Here is a 16,121-nt window from a genome sequence, read left to right as displayed (position 1 = left end):
ACCAAAACATATCCCAAATATCCATTCGCAGGTAAACAAATAGAGGGGAGATCTAAGATGGTGGAATAGGGAGGGAGCTTACTCACCTGGTCTAGGGGAAGATAGTTTTAAAAAAGTGGAGAGAACGCAGTCTCAAGGAAGAGTTAGGGAGAAAATGGCACACGAAACCCCAAGCAAATTAGAGGGACACTGTAACCTACGTAGAGGGTGTGTATGCACACAGCTGAGAACCCCAGCAGCCAAGAGACTCAGCACCAGGATTGGAGAGTGAGGTGAGACCAGACTGCAGCAGCCCAAGCCACTTGAAATAAAGCTATATCAAGACCCTGGCGTGAGTTCAGCTGTGAGGCCTGTGGGGGACAGTGTACTTGCCAACCTAGAGAATAAAAAAAGGGGGCATATTTCTCTCTCCCCAACCACCCTGCACTGGCATCCTCTAACAAGTTCAGAGAGGGCAGGCGCCATTTTGGACGTATGTAACAGCTGCACTAGCTTGTGTCCGTGCGCCCAGCATCCAGCCAAATGGAGAAGGCTAAGTCTGGCAGAGAGAATTGATAGGGGCTTGATACTTGTGACAGGAGGCTTGTGTGCCAGGACTGTGAAAATACTGTGGCTGTGTGGAAGCCACACAGTGTGGCTGGGACTTTAGGTAGTCACTGTAGGCAGCTCTATTCGCTTGGGCCTCCCTGATTCTCTGGTGAGGGTCATTGCTGTGGGATCCATGCTTACACTAAGGATTAGACAGATCCTCTGTGTAGTTCTTGTGGCAGGGTGGACGAATATTGTACCCACTGGGGTGTACAGGTATCCTCTGAGAGGAAGCGAGCATGAGACTATGCCAACAAAGGATAACAAATCTCCCCTCTGATTAAAAAAAATAAGTATCTTCACAAATACCTAAAAATAAACACAGCAATTCAAGACACAAGAATAAGATAACATGATGCGCCAAAAGAACAAAACACTTCAATACTAGAATGTGAAGATGAAGAGACTGAAGAAATGCCAGAAATGGAATTCAAAAAATGGATAGTAATCAGAAGCAAATCCATGAATAAATGCAATCCATACATAACATGAAAGAAAATTTCACACATGAAATTGAGAAATCAAAATGAAATATTGGAAATGAGGAATTCAATAAAGTAAAAAAATGCAGTTGAAAGACTCTGTGAAGCAGAAGACAGGCTATCTGACGTAGAAGACAAATTGCTGAAAATTTTACAGTCAGACCAAAAAAGAGAACTTAGAAAACTAAAAAACAGTGTTGGAGATCTATGGGATACTATCAAATGACACCAACATAGGGGTCTTAAGAGTTCCTAAACACGTCGAAAGAAACAATGGACTAGAAGGCCTTCTTTGTGAAATTATTACAGAAAATTTCCCTAATTTGGAGAAAGAAGGGACGTCCAAGTACAGAAAACACACAGCACTCCTTATAGACATGATCAGAAAAGATTTTCATGACACGTTTCAAACTATCCATAGTAAAGCATAGATTCTAAAATGTGCACGAGAGAAACACCAGATTACTTTCAGAGGATCTCCAATTAGACTCATAGCTGACTTCTCATTAGAAACCCCACAGGCTAGGAGAGAAAGGTGAGATACACTCCCAGTCTTAAGACAAAAACCTGTCAACCCAGAATACTGTACCCTGCAAAGCTCTCATTTATGAATGAAGGTGAAATGAAGACCTTCCATAACATACACAAATTGAAAGAATATGCGGGGCTGGTGCTGTAGCATAGCAGGTAAGGCCAACGCCTGCAGTGCCAGCATCCCATATAGGCGCCAGTATGAGTCCCGGTTGCTTCACTTCCGATCCAGCTCTCTTTTGTAGCCTGGGAAAGCAGTAGATGGCGGCCCTGGTCCTTAGGTCCCTGCACCCATATTGGAGACCCAGAAGCAGCTCTGGGCTCCTGGTTTTGGATTGGCAAAGCACCGGTGACCAACTAGGGAATGAACCAGCGGATGGAAGACCTCTCTCTCTGCCTCTCCTTCTCTTTCTGTGTAACTCTGATTTTCAAATAAATAAATAAATTAAAAAAAAAAAAAAAAGAGTATGTCAAGTGGCCAGTACTGTGGGGTAGTGAGTAAAAGCTGTCACCTGCAGTGCTGCCTTACCATGAGCGCCAGTTTTAGTCCAGGCTACTCCACTTCCCATCCAGCTCTCTGCTAATGGCATGGGATAGCAGATGGCTTAAGTCCTTGTGCACCTGCACCAAAGTGGGAGACCTGGAAGAAGCTCCTGGCTCCTGGCTTCACATAGGCACAGCTCTGGCCACTGTGGCCAATTGGGAAGTGAACCAGTGGATGGAAGACATCTCTCTCTGCTTCTCTCTCTCACTGTCAGAAATTACTATGAAGAGCTGCATGCCAACAAACTGGGAAACCTAAAGAAATGGATAGATTCATCAACACATATAACCTTCCTAAATTGAGCCATGAAGACAAAGAAAACCTAAACAGAGCAATAACCAAGAAATAAATTGAATCCGTAATAAAGACCCTCCCAACAAAGAAAGCCTAAGACTGGATGGCTTCACTATTCTTTAAACGTTTGATAAAACTCAGCAAACTCCCAATTATTCTCAAGCTATTCCAAACAAGTCAAAGGAAGGGAATCCTCCCAAACTCCTGCTTTGAAGCCAGCATCACCTTAATTTCTAAACCTGAAAAAGATACAATGGAGAAAGAGAACTACAGACCAATTTCCCTGATGAACATAGATGCAAAAATCCTCAAAAAAATACTAGTTAATCAAATCCAACAACACATCAGAAAGATCATTTGCCCAGACCAAGTGGAATTTATCCCTTGTATGCACGGATGGTTCCAGATTCACAAAATCAATGTGATACATCATATTAACAAACTGAAGAACAAAAACTACATGATTATCTCAATAGACAACAGAGAAAGCTTTTAATACAGCACAACACACATTCATGATAAGAACTCAAAGCAAATTGGGTTTAGAAGGAACATTCCTCAACACAATCAAGGCAATTTATGAAAAACCATGTCCAGCATCTGTCGCTCCCCCTCTTCGCGGAGGAACGACACAGGACCCTGCGCTGTTCTTTTGTCTGCTCGGCCCTCCCCGGGTTTGCTGCTGGTTCTTCCCGGGTTGGCTACCGTCCCTTCCACCTCCGTGGAAGGGCGGTTCCCCCTGGCCACTTTACCCACTTGCGCGGGGGAGCAGCACACCGCCGGCCGGCTCTCTCGGGGGCTGCACAGGTGTTCCTCTTAGATGTTCCTGGTGCATGTTGTCTCTCTCCTCCTTTATAGTCCTCCTCCGCCAATCCCAACTCGGCTGCCTACACGCCGAGTACGCTGCTCTCCTCCAATCAGGAGCAGGTCCCACAGTTTATTGGTTGAACTGGAGGCAGCTGTGTAGAAGCTGTTTCCCTTCTCAGCGCCATATTGTGGGAAAGCAGATGCATAGAATAAGTCTTAATTCCAGTAACTTAGTCCAGTCCGGGTTGCACCCCACAAGCATCCTATTAAATGGGGAAAAGCTAGAAGCATTCCCACTAACATCCGGAACCAGACAAGGATACCCACTCTCACCATTGCTGTTCAATATAGTCCTGGAAGTATTAGCCAGAGTCATTAGGCAAGAAAAAGAAACTAAAGGGATACCAACTGGGAAGGAGGAATTCAAACTACCCTTATTTGCAGATGACAAGATCCTATATATAGGGGATCCAAAAGACTCCACCAAGAGACTATTAGAACTCATAAAAGGGTTTTTTAAGTGGCAGGATATAAAATCCAAACATAAAAATCAACAGCCTTTTCTATAACCAGAAAATGCCATAGCTAAGAAAGAAATTTTAAGATATCCCATTCACAACAGCTACAAATAAAATCAAATACCTTGGAATAAATTTAACCAAGGATGTCAAAGATCTCAATTATCAGAATTACAAAACATTAAAGAAATAAATGGAAGACACAAAAAGAATGGAAAAAATCTCCCACGTTCATGGATTGGAAGAATCAGTATTATCAAAGTGTCCATATTATCAAAAGCAATTTACAGATCCAATGTGATACCAATCAAAACACCAAGGACATTCTTCTCAGATACAGAGAAAAGCATGCTGAAATTCAGATGCAAATACAAGAGACCCACAATAGCTAAAGTACTCTTATACAACAAAAACATCTGGAGGCATCACAACACCAGATTTCAGGAACTACTATAGGGCAGTTGTAATCAAAACAGCCTGGTACAGATGGATAAACCAATGGAACAGAATAGAAACTCCAGAAATCAACCCAAGCACAATCAACTTGTCTTTGACAAAGGAGCTAGAAACAATCCCTGGAGCAAGGAAAGTGTTTTCAACAAATGGTGCCGCGATCAAGGTGGCATGTACCAATGCCATCTCACTAGTCCAAGTGATCAATTTCAGTTCACAATTGATCATAATGAAAGGACTAAGAGTCAAAGGGATCACATAAACAAGTCTTTTACCTGCTAATACTAACCGATAGAATAAATAAAGGGGAGAGTGATCCAACATGGAAAGCGAGATACACAGCAGACTCATAGAATGGCAGATGTCCTAAATAGCACTCTGGCCTCAGAATCAGCCCTAAAGGCAGTCTGATCTGGCTGAAAAGCCCATGAGAGTATTTCAGGCATGGAAAGCCAAGACACTCTGGCCAAAAAACAAAACAAAACAAAACAAAAAAAAAACAAAAAAAAACAAACCACAACAACAAGACCTAAATGAAAGATCTCTGTGAGTGAGATCCCAGTGGAAAGAACAGGTCTTCAAAGAAGGAGGTACCTTTCTCTGAAGGGAGGAGAGAACCTCCACTTTGACTATGACCTTGTCTAAACAAGAGTCGGAGAACTCAGAGGGCTTCCATAGCCTTGGAAACTCATGACTGGAGCATAGGGAGATTACTGATGCCATAGACAGGAGTGTCAATTGGTAAAGTCAACAACAGGAGTCACTGTGCACTTACTCCTCATGTAGGATCTCTATCCTTAATGTGCTGTACATTGAGATTTAATGCTATAACGAGTACTCAAACAGTATATTTCACTTTGTGTTTCTATGGGGGTGCAAACTGTTGAAATCTTTACTTAATGTATACTAAACTGATCTTCTGTAAAAAAAAAAAAAGAAATGATCAATTCCCAACTTGACTCTCACTGGGATTAAACATGACAATAGGTCTGATCTGATTTCATCATCATTTAAAAAATCATCTATTATTTTTCACTTTATGTTTCTGTGTGGGAGCAAACTGTTGAAATCTTTACTTAATGTATGCTAAACTGATCTTCTGTATATAAAGAGAATCGAAAATGAATCTTGATGTGAATGGAAGGGGAGAGGGAGTGGGAAAGGGGAAGGTTGCAGGTGGGAGGGATGTTATGGGGGGAAGCCACTGTAATTCATAAGCTGTACTTTGGAAATTTATATTCATTAAATAAAAGTTAAAAAAAATGGTGCTGGGAAAATTGGATCTCCACATGCAGAAGTATGAAGCAGGACAAAAATCCACTCAAAATGGAGTAAAGACCTAAATCTATGGCCAATACCAACAAATTATTAGAGAACATTGGAGAAACCCTGCAAGACATTGGCACAGGCAAAGAGTTATTGGAAAAGACTCCAGAGGCACAAAGAATCAAAGCCAAAATTGATAAACAGGATTACATTGAATTGAGAAGCTTCTGCACTGCAGGAGAAACACTCAGCAGGGGCTGGCGCTGTGGCACAGTGGGTTAACGCCCTGGCCTGAAGCACTGGGATCCCATATGGGCGCTGGTTCTAGTCCTGGATGCTCCTCTTCCAATCCAGCTCTCTGCTATGGCCTGGGAAAGCAGTAGGAGATGGCCCAAGTCCTTGGGCTCCTGCAACCGTGTGGGAAACCCGGAAGAAACTCCTGGCTCCTGGCTTCAGATCAGTGCAGCTCCGGCCATTGCAGCCATCTGGGGAGTGAGCCATTGGATGGAAGACTTCTCTCTGTCTCTCCTCTCTATGTTTAACTCTTTCCTCTTTCAAATAAATAAATCAACTTTTTTTTTTTTTTAATAAGAAACTCAGCAAAGAGGCAACCAATAGAATGGGAGAAATTATTTGCAAACCATGCATCTGATAAAGGAATAATAATCAGAATATATATAGAGATCAAGAAATTCAACATCAACAAAATAAACAACCCAGTTAAGAAATGTGCAAAGGACTTAAACAAATGTTTTTCAAAGGAAGAAATCCAAATGGCTAACAGATACCATAATGAGGTTTCACCTCACCCCTGATAGAATGGCTTTCACACAGAAATTAATAAACAACAAATGCTGGTGAGGATGTTGGGAAAAAGGTACTCTAGTCCACTGTTGGTGGGAATGTAAACTGGTTTAAAGCCACTGTGGAAGACCACAGAAATCTGAATACAAACTTACCATATGACCCAGCCATCCTACTCCTGGGAATTTACCCAGGGGAAATGAAATCAGCATATGAAAGAGTTATCTGTACCCCCTATTTACTGTACCTCAATTCACAATAGGTAAGATATGGAATCAACCCAAATGTCCATCATCTGAGGACTGGATAAAGAAGCTATGTGGGGGCCAGCACTGTAACTGAGCGGGTTAACACCCTGACCCGAAGAGCCAGCATCCCATATGGGCACCAGTTCGAGATCTGGCTGTTCCACTTCCGATCTAGCTCTCTGCTATGGCCTAGGAAAGCAGTAGAAGATGGCCCAAGTCCTTGGGCCCCTGCACCTGCGTGGGAGACCCAGAAGAAGCTCCTGGCTTTGAATCAGCACAGCTCTGGCCATTGCAGCCAACTGGAGAGTTAACCATCAGACGGAAGACCCCCCCGCCCCCAGCCTCTCCTCTCTTTGTGTAACTCTGACTTTCAAACAAACAAATCTTCTTTTTCTGCAAGATTATATTTATTTTATTTGAGAGTTAGTGTTAGAGAGTGAGAGTGAGAGAGAGAGAGAGAGAGAGAGAGAGAGAAAGGTCTTCCTTCTGTTGGTTCATTCCCCAAATGGCTGCAACGGCCGGAGATACGCCAATCCGAAGCCAGGAGCCAGGCACTTCTTCCTGGTCTCCCACGTGGGTGCAGGGGGCCAAGGCCTTGGGCCATCACCTACTGCTTTCCCAGGCCATAGCGGAGAGCTGGACTGGAGGAAGGGCAGCCTGGACTAGAACCTGCACCCATATGGGATGTCAGCGCCACAGGCAGAAGATTAACCTACTGCACAACAGCGCCGCCCCTCAAATAAATAAATCTTAAAAAAAAAAAAAAAAAGCAAAACATAAACTTGACCAAAAAAAAAATAAATAAAAAGAAACTATGTGATATGTACACCATAGCAGTAAAAAAAGAAAAAAGGTACGAAATCTGGTCTTTTGCAACAAAACGGATGAAACTGGAAAACATGATACTTAATGAAATAACCCAATTTCAAAAGGACCATAAATTCTCCCTGATCTGTGATAACTAATAGAGCAGCTAAAAGGCAATCTACAGACGTGAAATTGACACTTTGAGAAGCAATAACTTGGGACAGTCCTTGTTTCTACTGCTGAAGTACACTTTCTTTTTGCCATACTAATTGTTGAACTCTACTGAACACAGAGTTAAACATATGTGTATAAAAGTAAATGAAACTACATATTAATAAAAAATAAGAACGGGAATTTGGAGAGGGAGTAGCAAGAGGGGTGGGAGCACGGTGGGAAGAATCATCATGTTCCTAAAGTTGTAGTTATGAAAAGTACTAAGTTTGTAGTCCTTAAATAAAAGGTTTCTGGGAAAAAATAACATATTCAGAACAAACAGACTGTGAGACAGCCACACAGAGGAATACCAGTCAGCAACAACAAAAGAAAGAACTGCTAGCACACTGCATCATGTTTGAACCTAAAAAAAAAACTGAGCTAGGCAAATGAAGCTGCATTAAAGGAATATACTTAATATAATCACATACAAATGAACCTCTAGAAAAAGACAAATTTAGTCTATTGTGACAAATAAGGCAACTGGTATTGGTGGTACAAAATTAAATGTACAAGGACACAAAGGAACATTAAAGGATGATGAGAATGTTACAGATCTTGATTACAGTGAGGGAAATATGAGTGTATAAGCTTGCCTAAATTATCAAAATGTATACTTAAAAGGGATATATCTTACTATCCATAAATTATATTTCAGAGACAAAAAAACAAATCACTACCTCCTGCCTCTGGCAAAAATGACAGAAGTTTTAAAATTTAGTTTATCCAACAAGGTGGCTTTTAAAAAATATATACAGAGGGGCCAGTGCTATGGCGCAACGGGTTAAAGCCCTGGTCTACAGTGCCAGCACGTTGAGTCCTGGCTGCTTCACTTCTGACTCAGCTCTCTGCTTTTGCCTGGGAAAGCAGAAGGTGGCCCAAGTCCTTGGGTCCCTGCACCCATGTGGGAGACCCAGAAGAAGCTCCTGGCTCCTGCTTCAGATTGGCGCAGCTCCAGCAATTGTGGCCAACTGGGGAGTGAACCAGCGGATGGAAGATCTCTCTCCCTCCCTCCCTCCCTCCCTCTCTCCTCTCTCTCTCTCTCTCTCTCTACCTCTCCTTCTCTGTGTAACTCTTTCAAATAAATAATAAATCTTTTAAAAAAAATCTATATATAAAAAAAGAATGAGATTAAATTATAGTGGAAACAGTATAAATCATGAAGACAGCACTACATAAATGCACAATAAAGCCTTAAATATTATGTAATATCTTACAAGCAAAAATCTTAAGAGCTTCGAAACTAAAAAAACTTGCAATTATTGTTTATTTTGAGATGTACAGAAGAAATAACATGGGAAGTAAAACATACACTGTAATACAGATTTTGTTCTATTAAACACACAAAAACTTAAAAGTGATGGCTTAGAGATCAAAGAGTAAATTACCATGGCTCCCAAGTTTTAAGCTAAGAATTTCAGAGCTATACAAAGGTATTCATACAAATCATAGCTGTTTTCTCATCCTTGCTTTAGCTTTTATGAGCTTTCATCATACCTTATAAGAGAATCACTTCGTTTATCAGCTCTCACAAGGAGGACAACCTTCCACCTGTGGAAGGCTCCTGGAGCACCAGTGCGTTTCAGTTCTTCTCGCCACCTTTTAGGTGCAGATTGCATTTGAGGTGAATAATGGGAGTCTTTTTCAATTTTATATCCCCATTCATAAGTGGTTTCATCAAGCCATCTTCCACTTCTGGCACTATGAATTATGTAGTCCTTTGTTAGTACCCACTTTCCTAGAATGCAAAAAAAACTGTCCATCACAAAATAATTTTGGTTTTGATGGATGATAAACAATAAAAATCAAGCCATCAAGAAAAAGTCAACCTGTTCAACATCAGATTCTTCATCCAAATTGTTTTATTTTTGTTTTTCTAAATTTTTGATTGTAACAGGTCTACAGCATCAATGAACATAGTATGTAATCTTTCCCATGACAATTCAAAATCTAAATACTGTTAAATCTAAAGCTTTAAAATTCAAAATAAAATGTCATTATATTTTATTATTGTGATTATTTACTATTTGGGCTAACTTTATATTTTTAATTATATGCTAAAAACTCTTCCAATAATGTTTACAGCACTGCTAAACCCTGTAAAACAAATCTATCAAGTTAGAGAAATTTTCAGGGCATTTAATAATATGCTGCAGTTTCTTTACCCAGACATCAATAACCGTTTTAAACAATGTATTCTTTCATTTGTGGAGCTGAGAAATCCAAGTGGTTTTATTCTAAATTAAACTACAAATACGTTTCTGTTAGTGTACAAACTTACTGAATGGTAAAAAAGGAAGAAAGAAGAATAAGTCATAACTTGGGCCTATAAAATTTACTATCTAATAACATAAATGTACGACCACTGTTACAAAGCATGGAAAGGTGGGGAAACTCAGGAGGGAAAACAAAACATAAAATTATTCCAAGAATGGACCAAGAAAAGAAAGTTGATTGAGAACAGATCAGTCTTCAACAAAGGCTTAAGATGTTGGCATTCTGCACTAACCTTTTTGTTACAACCTGTTTTTCTTAAATAAAGCACTTACACCAAACCTTTGGTAAAGTACATATTTTTGCCTATTTTACATTTTTCATGTGGTAGAACATTTTACTTCTGAATACAACAAAAAATACATATTTTCAGAAACAAATTTATATTTGGTGTAATGAACACATTATTGTTTCAGAGATTAGGATACTTTTTCTTTAACATGCAGTTTGTTTAAAGGGTTGGAGGCAAGGCAGTTCACTTACCAGCTGCACAAGCTGCTAAAAATTTTTCACTCTTACAAAGACGTTCAGCTATAAGATGTGTACAATTTTTGTATTTCTGAAAGGAAAAATCCACATAAATATTAGAGATTTCCTTAACAACAAATCCTTTACATTTTTAAAATACCAAGCAGCATTTTATTATTGTCAGTATTTTAATTCTCTTTCAATTATACTTTTAACATTTTGATGAGTTAAGCTTCTGTACTTACCTCACTCTTAATAAAAGTGCAATCTAGTTTTAAAAGCAATTTGCCTAGAGCTTCCTTTTCTTCCATCTTAAATCCTGTCATCTGGATTACATGCTTTGGGGCATCATCTTCCATCTAATGTACAGACACATACAGAAAACATATGTTAAAGACATTATTCACAGAGACGACACTCTGACTACTAAATATAAAAACATTAAAACCATTTCACACACAATAAACATGTAAGGCTTAATTGTAAATACTTTATGGGCTGCCAAAGCAAACACATGGCCATTCTACTATATTATAAATACTATCAAATAAAAATGTACAGAAAGCAACGAAAAAAAAAAACTGCTGTAATGCTATCACAAAAAGTTTTCTATAAAAGTTATCTTCTGAATTTCACTATGTTTCTTGAGAGTTAAATATTATATAGAAATGCAACAAAAACCCCACCATATTATATTCCTCTTTTTAGATGAATAATTGCTGTTTTTATAATCTGAATGCTTATTAACAGAGTAACATTTAAACATGTTTGGTTTAATTTAAAAATTATTAAATTACTTGGACATACTGGAGTCAGTGTAAAGTTTTCATTTTCAAGTCATATTGTCTTTATAATAGGAATAAATATGATGGAAAAATCTAAGTTATTAGTAGCACTTTTGGTCAAAGTATGAACCCAGAGTAAATGAAAACATGACCAACTGTGTACAATAGTGGAAATCAAGAAAGTCTTCTTAGAGCAATTTCTTTCCTTTTAAAATGATTAAATATGAAAGTGAAATTAAACTTGCAAAGAGTAAAGGGAAATAAGAAACACAGGCACAAAAAAACAGGATGTCCTGATTCAAACACTCTAAACACATAAATCATCTACTTCAGTAACAACGTTTATAATAACTTAGTAATGTTTTTAAAACATCATATGACAAACTAATGGTCTAAATCACAGATCAAATTTATAATTAGGAAAAGTGGTATCTATAAATATCAAAACAGACATGTATAGATATATGGATAGATTTATAAAATTAATGGTTTGATAGCTGTTCTTCACCCTACAGGATCAACAATACTCGATAATGCCAAAGAAAGCGCTATAAAATTGATTTTATTCATATCAGGAATTCAGACAATTAAAAATCCTTAAAAACAGAGTCAAGTTTTATGTAGGTGATATGCTCTGGAGTTTGGAGCACGAAGAACTGACTTTTAGAAGTTTTCCAACACAAGAAAGTAAGCAAATACACAGTAATTACACCAGTGGTACTTCTAGAAAAATTATAGATTTTGTAAAACTTGTGGGGGATGTTTTTTGAAGTAGTCACACAGGATATACTAGCCTAACCAAAACAATAAGAAAAATTATTATTTTTGCTTTTATCTTTTCTCTGCCAAAAAAGTAGAAATTATATACAGTATTCCTTATTATAAAAAAATGTTCTTTGGTAGTATGTTTTTTTAAAAAGGGGCAGTAATTTAAAAAAAAATTGGTTACTTACCTTGAACCATATACAGGACTAAGAAGATAGTGATTGCGAAGAACTGGCTTTTATGCATAGCAAGCAACTGTCTCTGCAGTGTGGACTTTCCCAAAATATCTCCCACAAGTGACTATCCCTGATGCCTGAAATTCCTTCCCAGTTGGTGCCAGTAAGAAATGCAAATACACCTATGGCACTCATGATGGTAACTGTAAGCATTTTATTATATACTAACTTTTTAGGCCATCCAAATTTTTTTACAATGTGACACACAGCTAGAATGCGGATGAAGAATGTAACAGTATGTAGAACATGTTGTAAAAGAAATTCTGAGAAAAGTAGAGGCAGGAATACAGATATGAATATCAAAGTCCGGTTTGGGAGCCAAGATTAAAGAGTAGGGTGTAACAGTGGTGAAGGAGTAAAGTTCTATGAAACAGAGAAACAAGGACGATTAAAGAGGGTTATGAATCAATATAAAATAAACTCTTCCTACTTTGCATTACAATTTATATTCTAACTTTCCCAATATATAAAAGAATGTTGAGAATAAGCAGCATCTTATAAATGAATTCATTGAAACAAGGTTTTATAAAGTTAAATTTATATATGCATATTTCAGAACTAAAGTTTTACTCCCAAAATCACCCTTACTGACTTTTGTCTCTTAATTCACACATGCTTATAACAGAAGAATTAAAAATGACTACTAAGTATATAGAAAGATTTAAGTCATCTCTAATTCCTTCACCTGGTACTGCAACTGCTAACATCTGGGAGAGAGGCTGACTTTCAGGTTTCATATATGTATGAAACAATTATATATAACAAAAGTTAGACATTACATAGCTCCAACCTCAACTTTTATTTTAAATTATATCATGATCACTTCCCCCTTTTAAGAACTTTTTATTTATGTTAATTTTACATCAAAGGCAAGGAGACAGAGACAAAAGTCTTCTATCTCCTGGTTCACACTCCAAATGCCTGCAATAGGTAGGCTTTGTGCCAGGCCAAAGCTAGAGGCCCAGAACTCAACCCAGGTCTCCCACATAGGTGGCAGGGACCAACTATCTCACCTGCTACTTTTCACAATATGCACTATTAACAAGTTGGGTTAGAAGCAAAGAAGCCAGGACTCAAACCAGGCACTAAGAGCAGCAACTTAACCACTGTGCCAAATGTCCACTCCCAGGATCATCTTGTTATGTCATCTGATATTCTTTATGGTTTTAGAGCCATGTGATGAAAACTAATGGTTTCTCAATTTTCACTACCCTAGTGAATCATCTTGATTTTTAAACCCACTCCTCAAACTAAGGAAAATCACTTAAAATTTCTATTTTAAAAGCAAGTATCATCTATGATTATAATATTATTGCTTTGAATTCAAGAGTTTGAAAGATCTTCATATTTTCTGTTATCTAAGTGTTTAAGTGCAAAAGTATGCAAGTGCTAAAACTAAAAATGGCCCATGTGTTAGATCTCTGCTTTAACCAATATTAAAAGGTATATACATGGCTGGCGCCGCAGCTCAATAGGCTAATCCTCCGCCTTGCGGCGCTGGCACACCGGGTTCTAGTCCCGGTCAGGGCGCCAGATTCTGTCACGGTTGCCCCTCTTCCAGGCCAGCTCTCTGCTGTGGCCAGGGAGTGCAGTGGAGGATGGCCCAAGTGCTTGGGCCCTGCACCCCATGGGAGACCAGGAGAAGCACCTAGCTCCTGCCTTCGGATCGGGGGCGGTGCGCCGGCCGCAGCGCGCTGGCCGGGGTGGCCATTGGAGGGTGAACCAACAGCAAAGGAAGACCTTTCTCTCTGTCTCTCTTTCTCTCTCACTGTCCACTCTGCCTGTCAAAAAAAAAAAAAAAAAAAAAAAAGGTATATACATGTCACAGCACTCATACACTACTGTTTGAGTAAATCACTGTTTCTGAACACTACTAACTTCAAAAGGAGTTTAGGAATTCTGGTTCCCCTTGGCCTAGGAGCCAACTTAGTCTCTTAGATTAATTTCATTCAAGTGGTCCTTGGCATTTTTAAGAGATCCAGTATCTAGGCTGGCGCCACGGCTCACTAGGCTAATCCTCCGCCTGCGGTGCTGGCACACCGGGTTCTAGTCCCGGTTGGGGCGCCGGATTCTGTCCCGGTTGCCCCTCTTCTAGGCCAGCTCTCTGCTGTGGCCCGGGAGTGCAGTGGAGGATGGCTCAAGTGCTTGGGCCCTGCACCCCATGGAGCCCAGAAGCACCTGGCTCCTGCCATCGGATTAGTGCAGTGCGCCGGCCGCGGTGGCCATTGGAGAGTGAACCAACGGCAAAAGGAAGACCTTCCTCTCTGTTTCTCTCTCTCTGTCCACTCTGCCTGTCAAAAAAAAAAAAAAAAAAAAAAAAAAAAAAGGAGATCCAGTATCTATTTCCTGCCCCAAGCTTCAAAGATCATAGATGTAAGGGGACTTCCAAAAGTTCATGGAAAACGGATTTAAAAGATTTTGGTGCAAAAAACTTTGAAAGCTATGTCTAGTTTTCTCATGACCTTTCTGAAGACCCTTCACATGTATGCAGTTCAGAATTTTTCTAACAAAATAAACCTTTAATTCCATTTACCTTGAATTTCTAAAAGTACCATCCAATACGAACATAAATTATTTGACAGAGGTCTTCAGTAATGAAATTTGAAAGATGTTTTTATTTCAATGTCATGACTTGGGAAACAAGCAGTCATCAGTCAGTTTGACCATACACTCAGCAATACGGGAAGGAAATACAGAACTGGGAAAAAACAGACTATGGTGAAGAAGAAATTAGAAGCTCAGAGACACATGGAGAATCTACTATGGTCTGTATACTTCACATGAAGGGTCTTCAAAAGGTTCATGGAAAGTGCACCATTATCTTTTTTTTTTTTTTTTATTTGAAAGGTGGAGTTACAGAGAGGCAGAGGTAAAGAGAGAGATATCTTCCATCTGCTGGTTCACTTCCCATATGGCTACAGTAGCCGGAGTTGCATGGATCTGAATGAAGCCAGGAGCTTCTTCCAGGTATCCCATGTGGGTGCAGGGGCCCAAGGAGATGGGCCATCATCTACAGCCTTCCCAGGCCATAGCATAGAGCTGGATCAGAAGTGGAGCAGCTGGAACTCTACACAGCGCCCATTTAGGATGCTGGCACTGTAAGCAGTGGCTTTAACCCCTCTGCCACAGTGCTGGTCCCAAGCATTATCTTTTAATTCCACTATCTACAGATGTTTTGAAGTACCTCTTGCATATTATTTTTTCTTGACAATATAAGTGCTGTTATTATTATTTATATTATTAATTCTAATGCAAATGAGGAGACTGAGAAATGTAAGTAATCAAGAAACCAGCACAAGGGTACAAACTTAGTGAAACAGTGAAGTCGAGACTCAAAGATTAGTTTCTACAAACTACAAAAACAACAAGCCTTTTCTAGAAGACCAACCTGGCTTACGTAAGTTAGTCTAATACTTTCAACACATAATAATTTTACAAAGCAATCCATTTTCAGCTATTGCAAGAGAAAGGCACACTGCATGAAAAGGAATCTACCATGAGGGTAGGGACATACTGAGATGAGCAATACATGTTATTGAAAAGACCCAAATATCATTGTAAATTATTAAAAAAAAAGTCTTCAACGTCAACGTATTTCTAGGAACCATACAGAGTGCACCCCCCTTCTTTCTTAGAGAAAACAGCAAGTTTTCATTATTTTCCTCTCCAATCGATTTAGAATTAGTCATGAGAGTAATTCTCAGGGGCTTTCTTCCCTACCACAAATAAGATAGTATACTTTTAATTTCAAAGTAACTTTGAAAGAAAACAAAAACGAAGTGCATTTAGAAGTTCCAGGGATGTACTACTTTTATGCAGTAACATGTCCTTCTAAGGTGACAAAGAGTACATTAGTATATGCCGGGGTGGAGCAGCTTTTTCCTCCTTAAGGGTGATTCGGATATTTACAACACTATTCATGGTCCAAACAAAATTCTCAGCTTAAAAATCAGCCTGCTATAGATTTACTGAATTTCAAGTGCTGCTTGCAGTTACCTTGGCAGGGCTGGATCAATGATTTCTTTGGCCTTAGATGGC

At 39.2% G+C, this 16,121-nt stretch overlaps 1 protein-coding gene across 4 annotated transcripts in view; it reads right to left on the bottom strand.

Moving 5' to 3' along the window:
- Positions 1-16,121, bottom strand: part of SLF1 (SMC5-SMC6 complex localization factor 1) — an 81,971-nt gene that overhangs the window by 63,961 nt on the left and 1,889 nt on the right. For 3 of the 4 annotated variants that reach the window (XM_017344601.3, XM_008261942.4, XM_070056465.1), the window contains 3 exons: positions 10,543-10,656; positions 10,313-10,388; positions 9,053-9,293 (listed from right to left, as the gene is read on the bottom strand). In XM_017344601.3, coding sequence (XP_017200090.3) covers positions 9,053-9,293; positions 10,313-10,388; positions 10,543-10,656 — 431 coding nt within the window. Of the gene's footprint in view, positions 1-9,052; positions 9,294-10,312; positions 10,389-10,542; positions 10,657-12,035; positions 12,060-16,121 lie in introns of those variants that run through there. The other variant, XM_017344602.3, reaches the window with a different exon arrangement.

Source organism: Oryctolagus cuniculus, chromosome 14 (assembly GCF_964237555.1).
Source record: "Oryctolagus cuniculus chromosome 14, mOryCun1.1, whole genome shotgun sequence".
NCBI classification, from domain to species: Eukaryota; Metazoa; Chordata; class Mammalia; order Lagomorpha; family Leporidae; genus Oryctolagus; species Oryctolagus cuniculus.
Note: the sequence above shows the minus strand (reverse complement) of the source record. Positions and strands in the feature narration are given on the sequence as shown.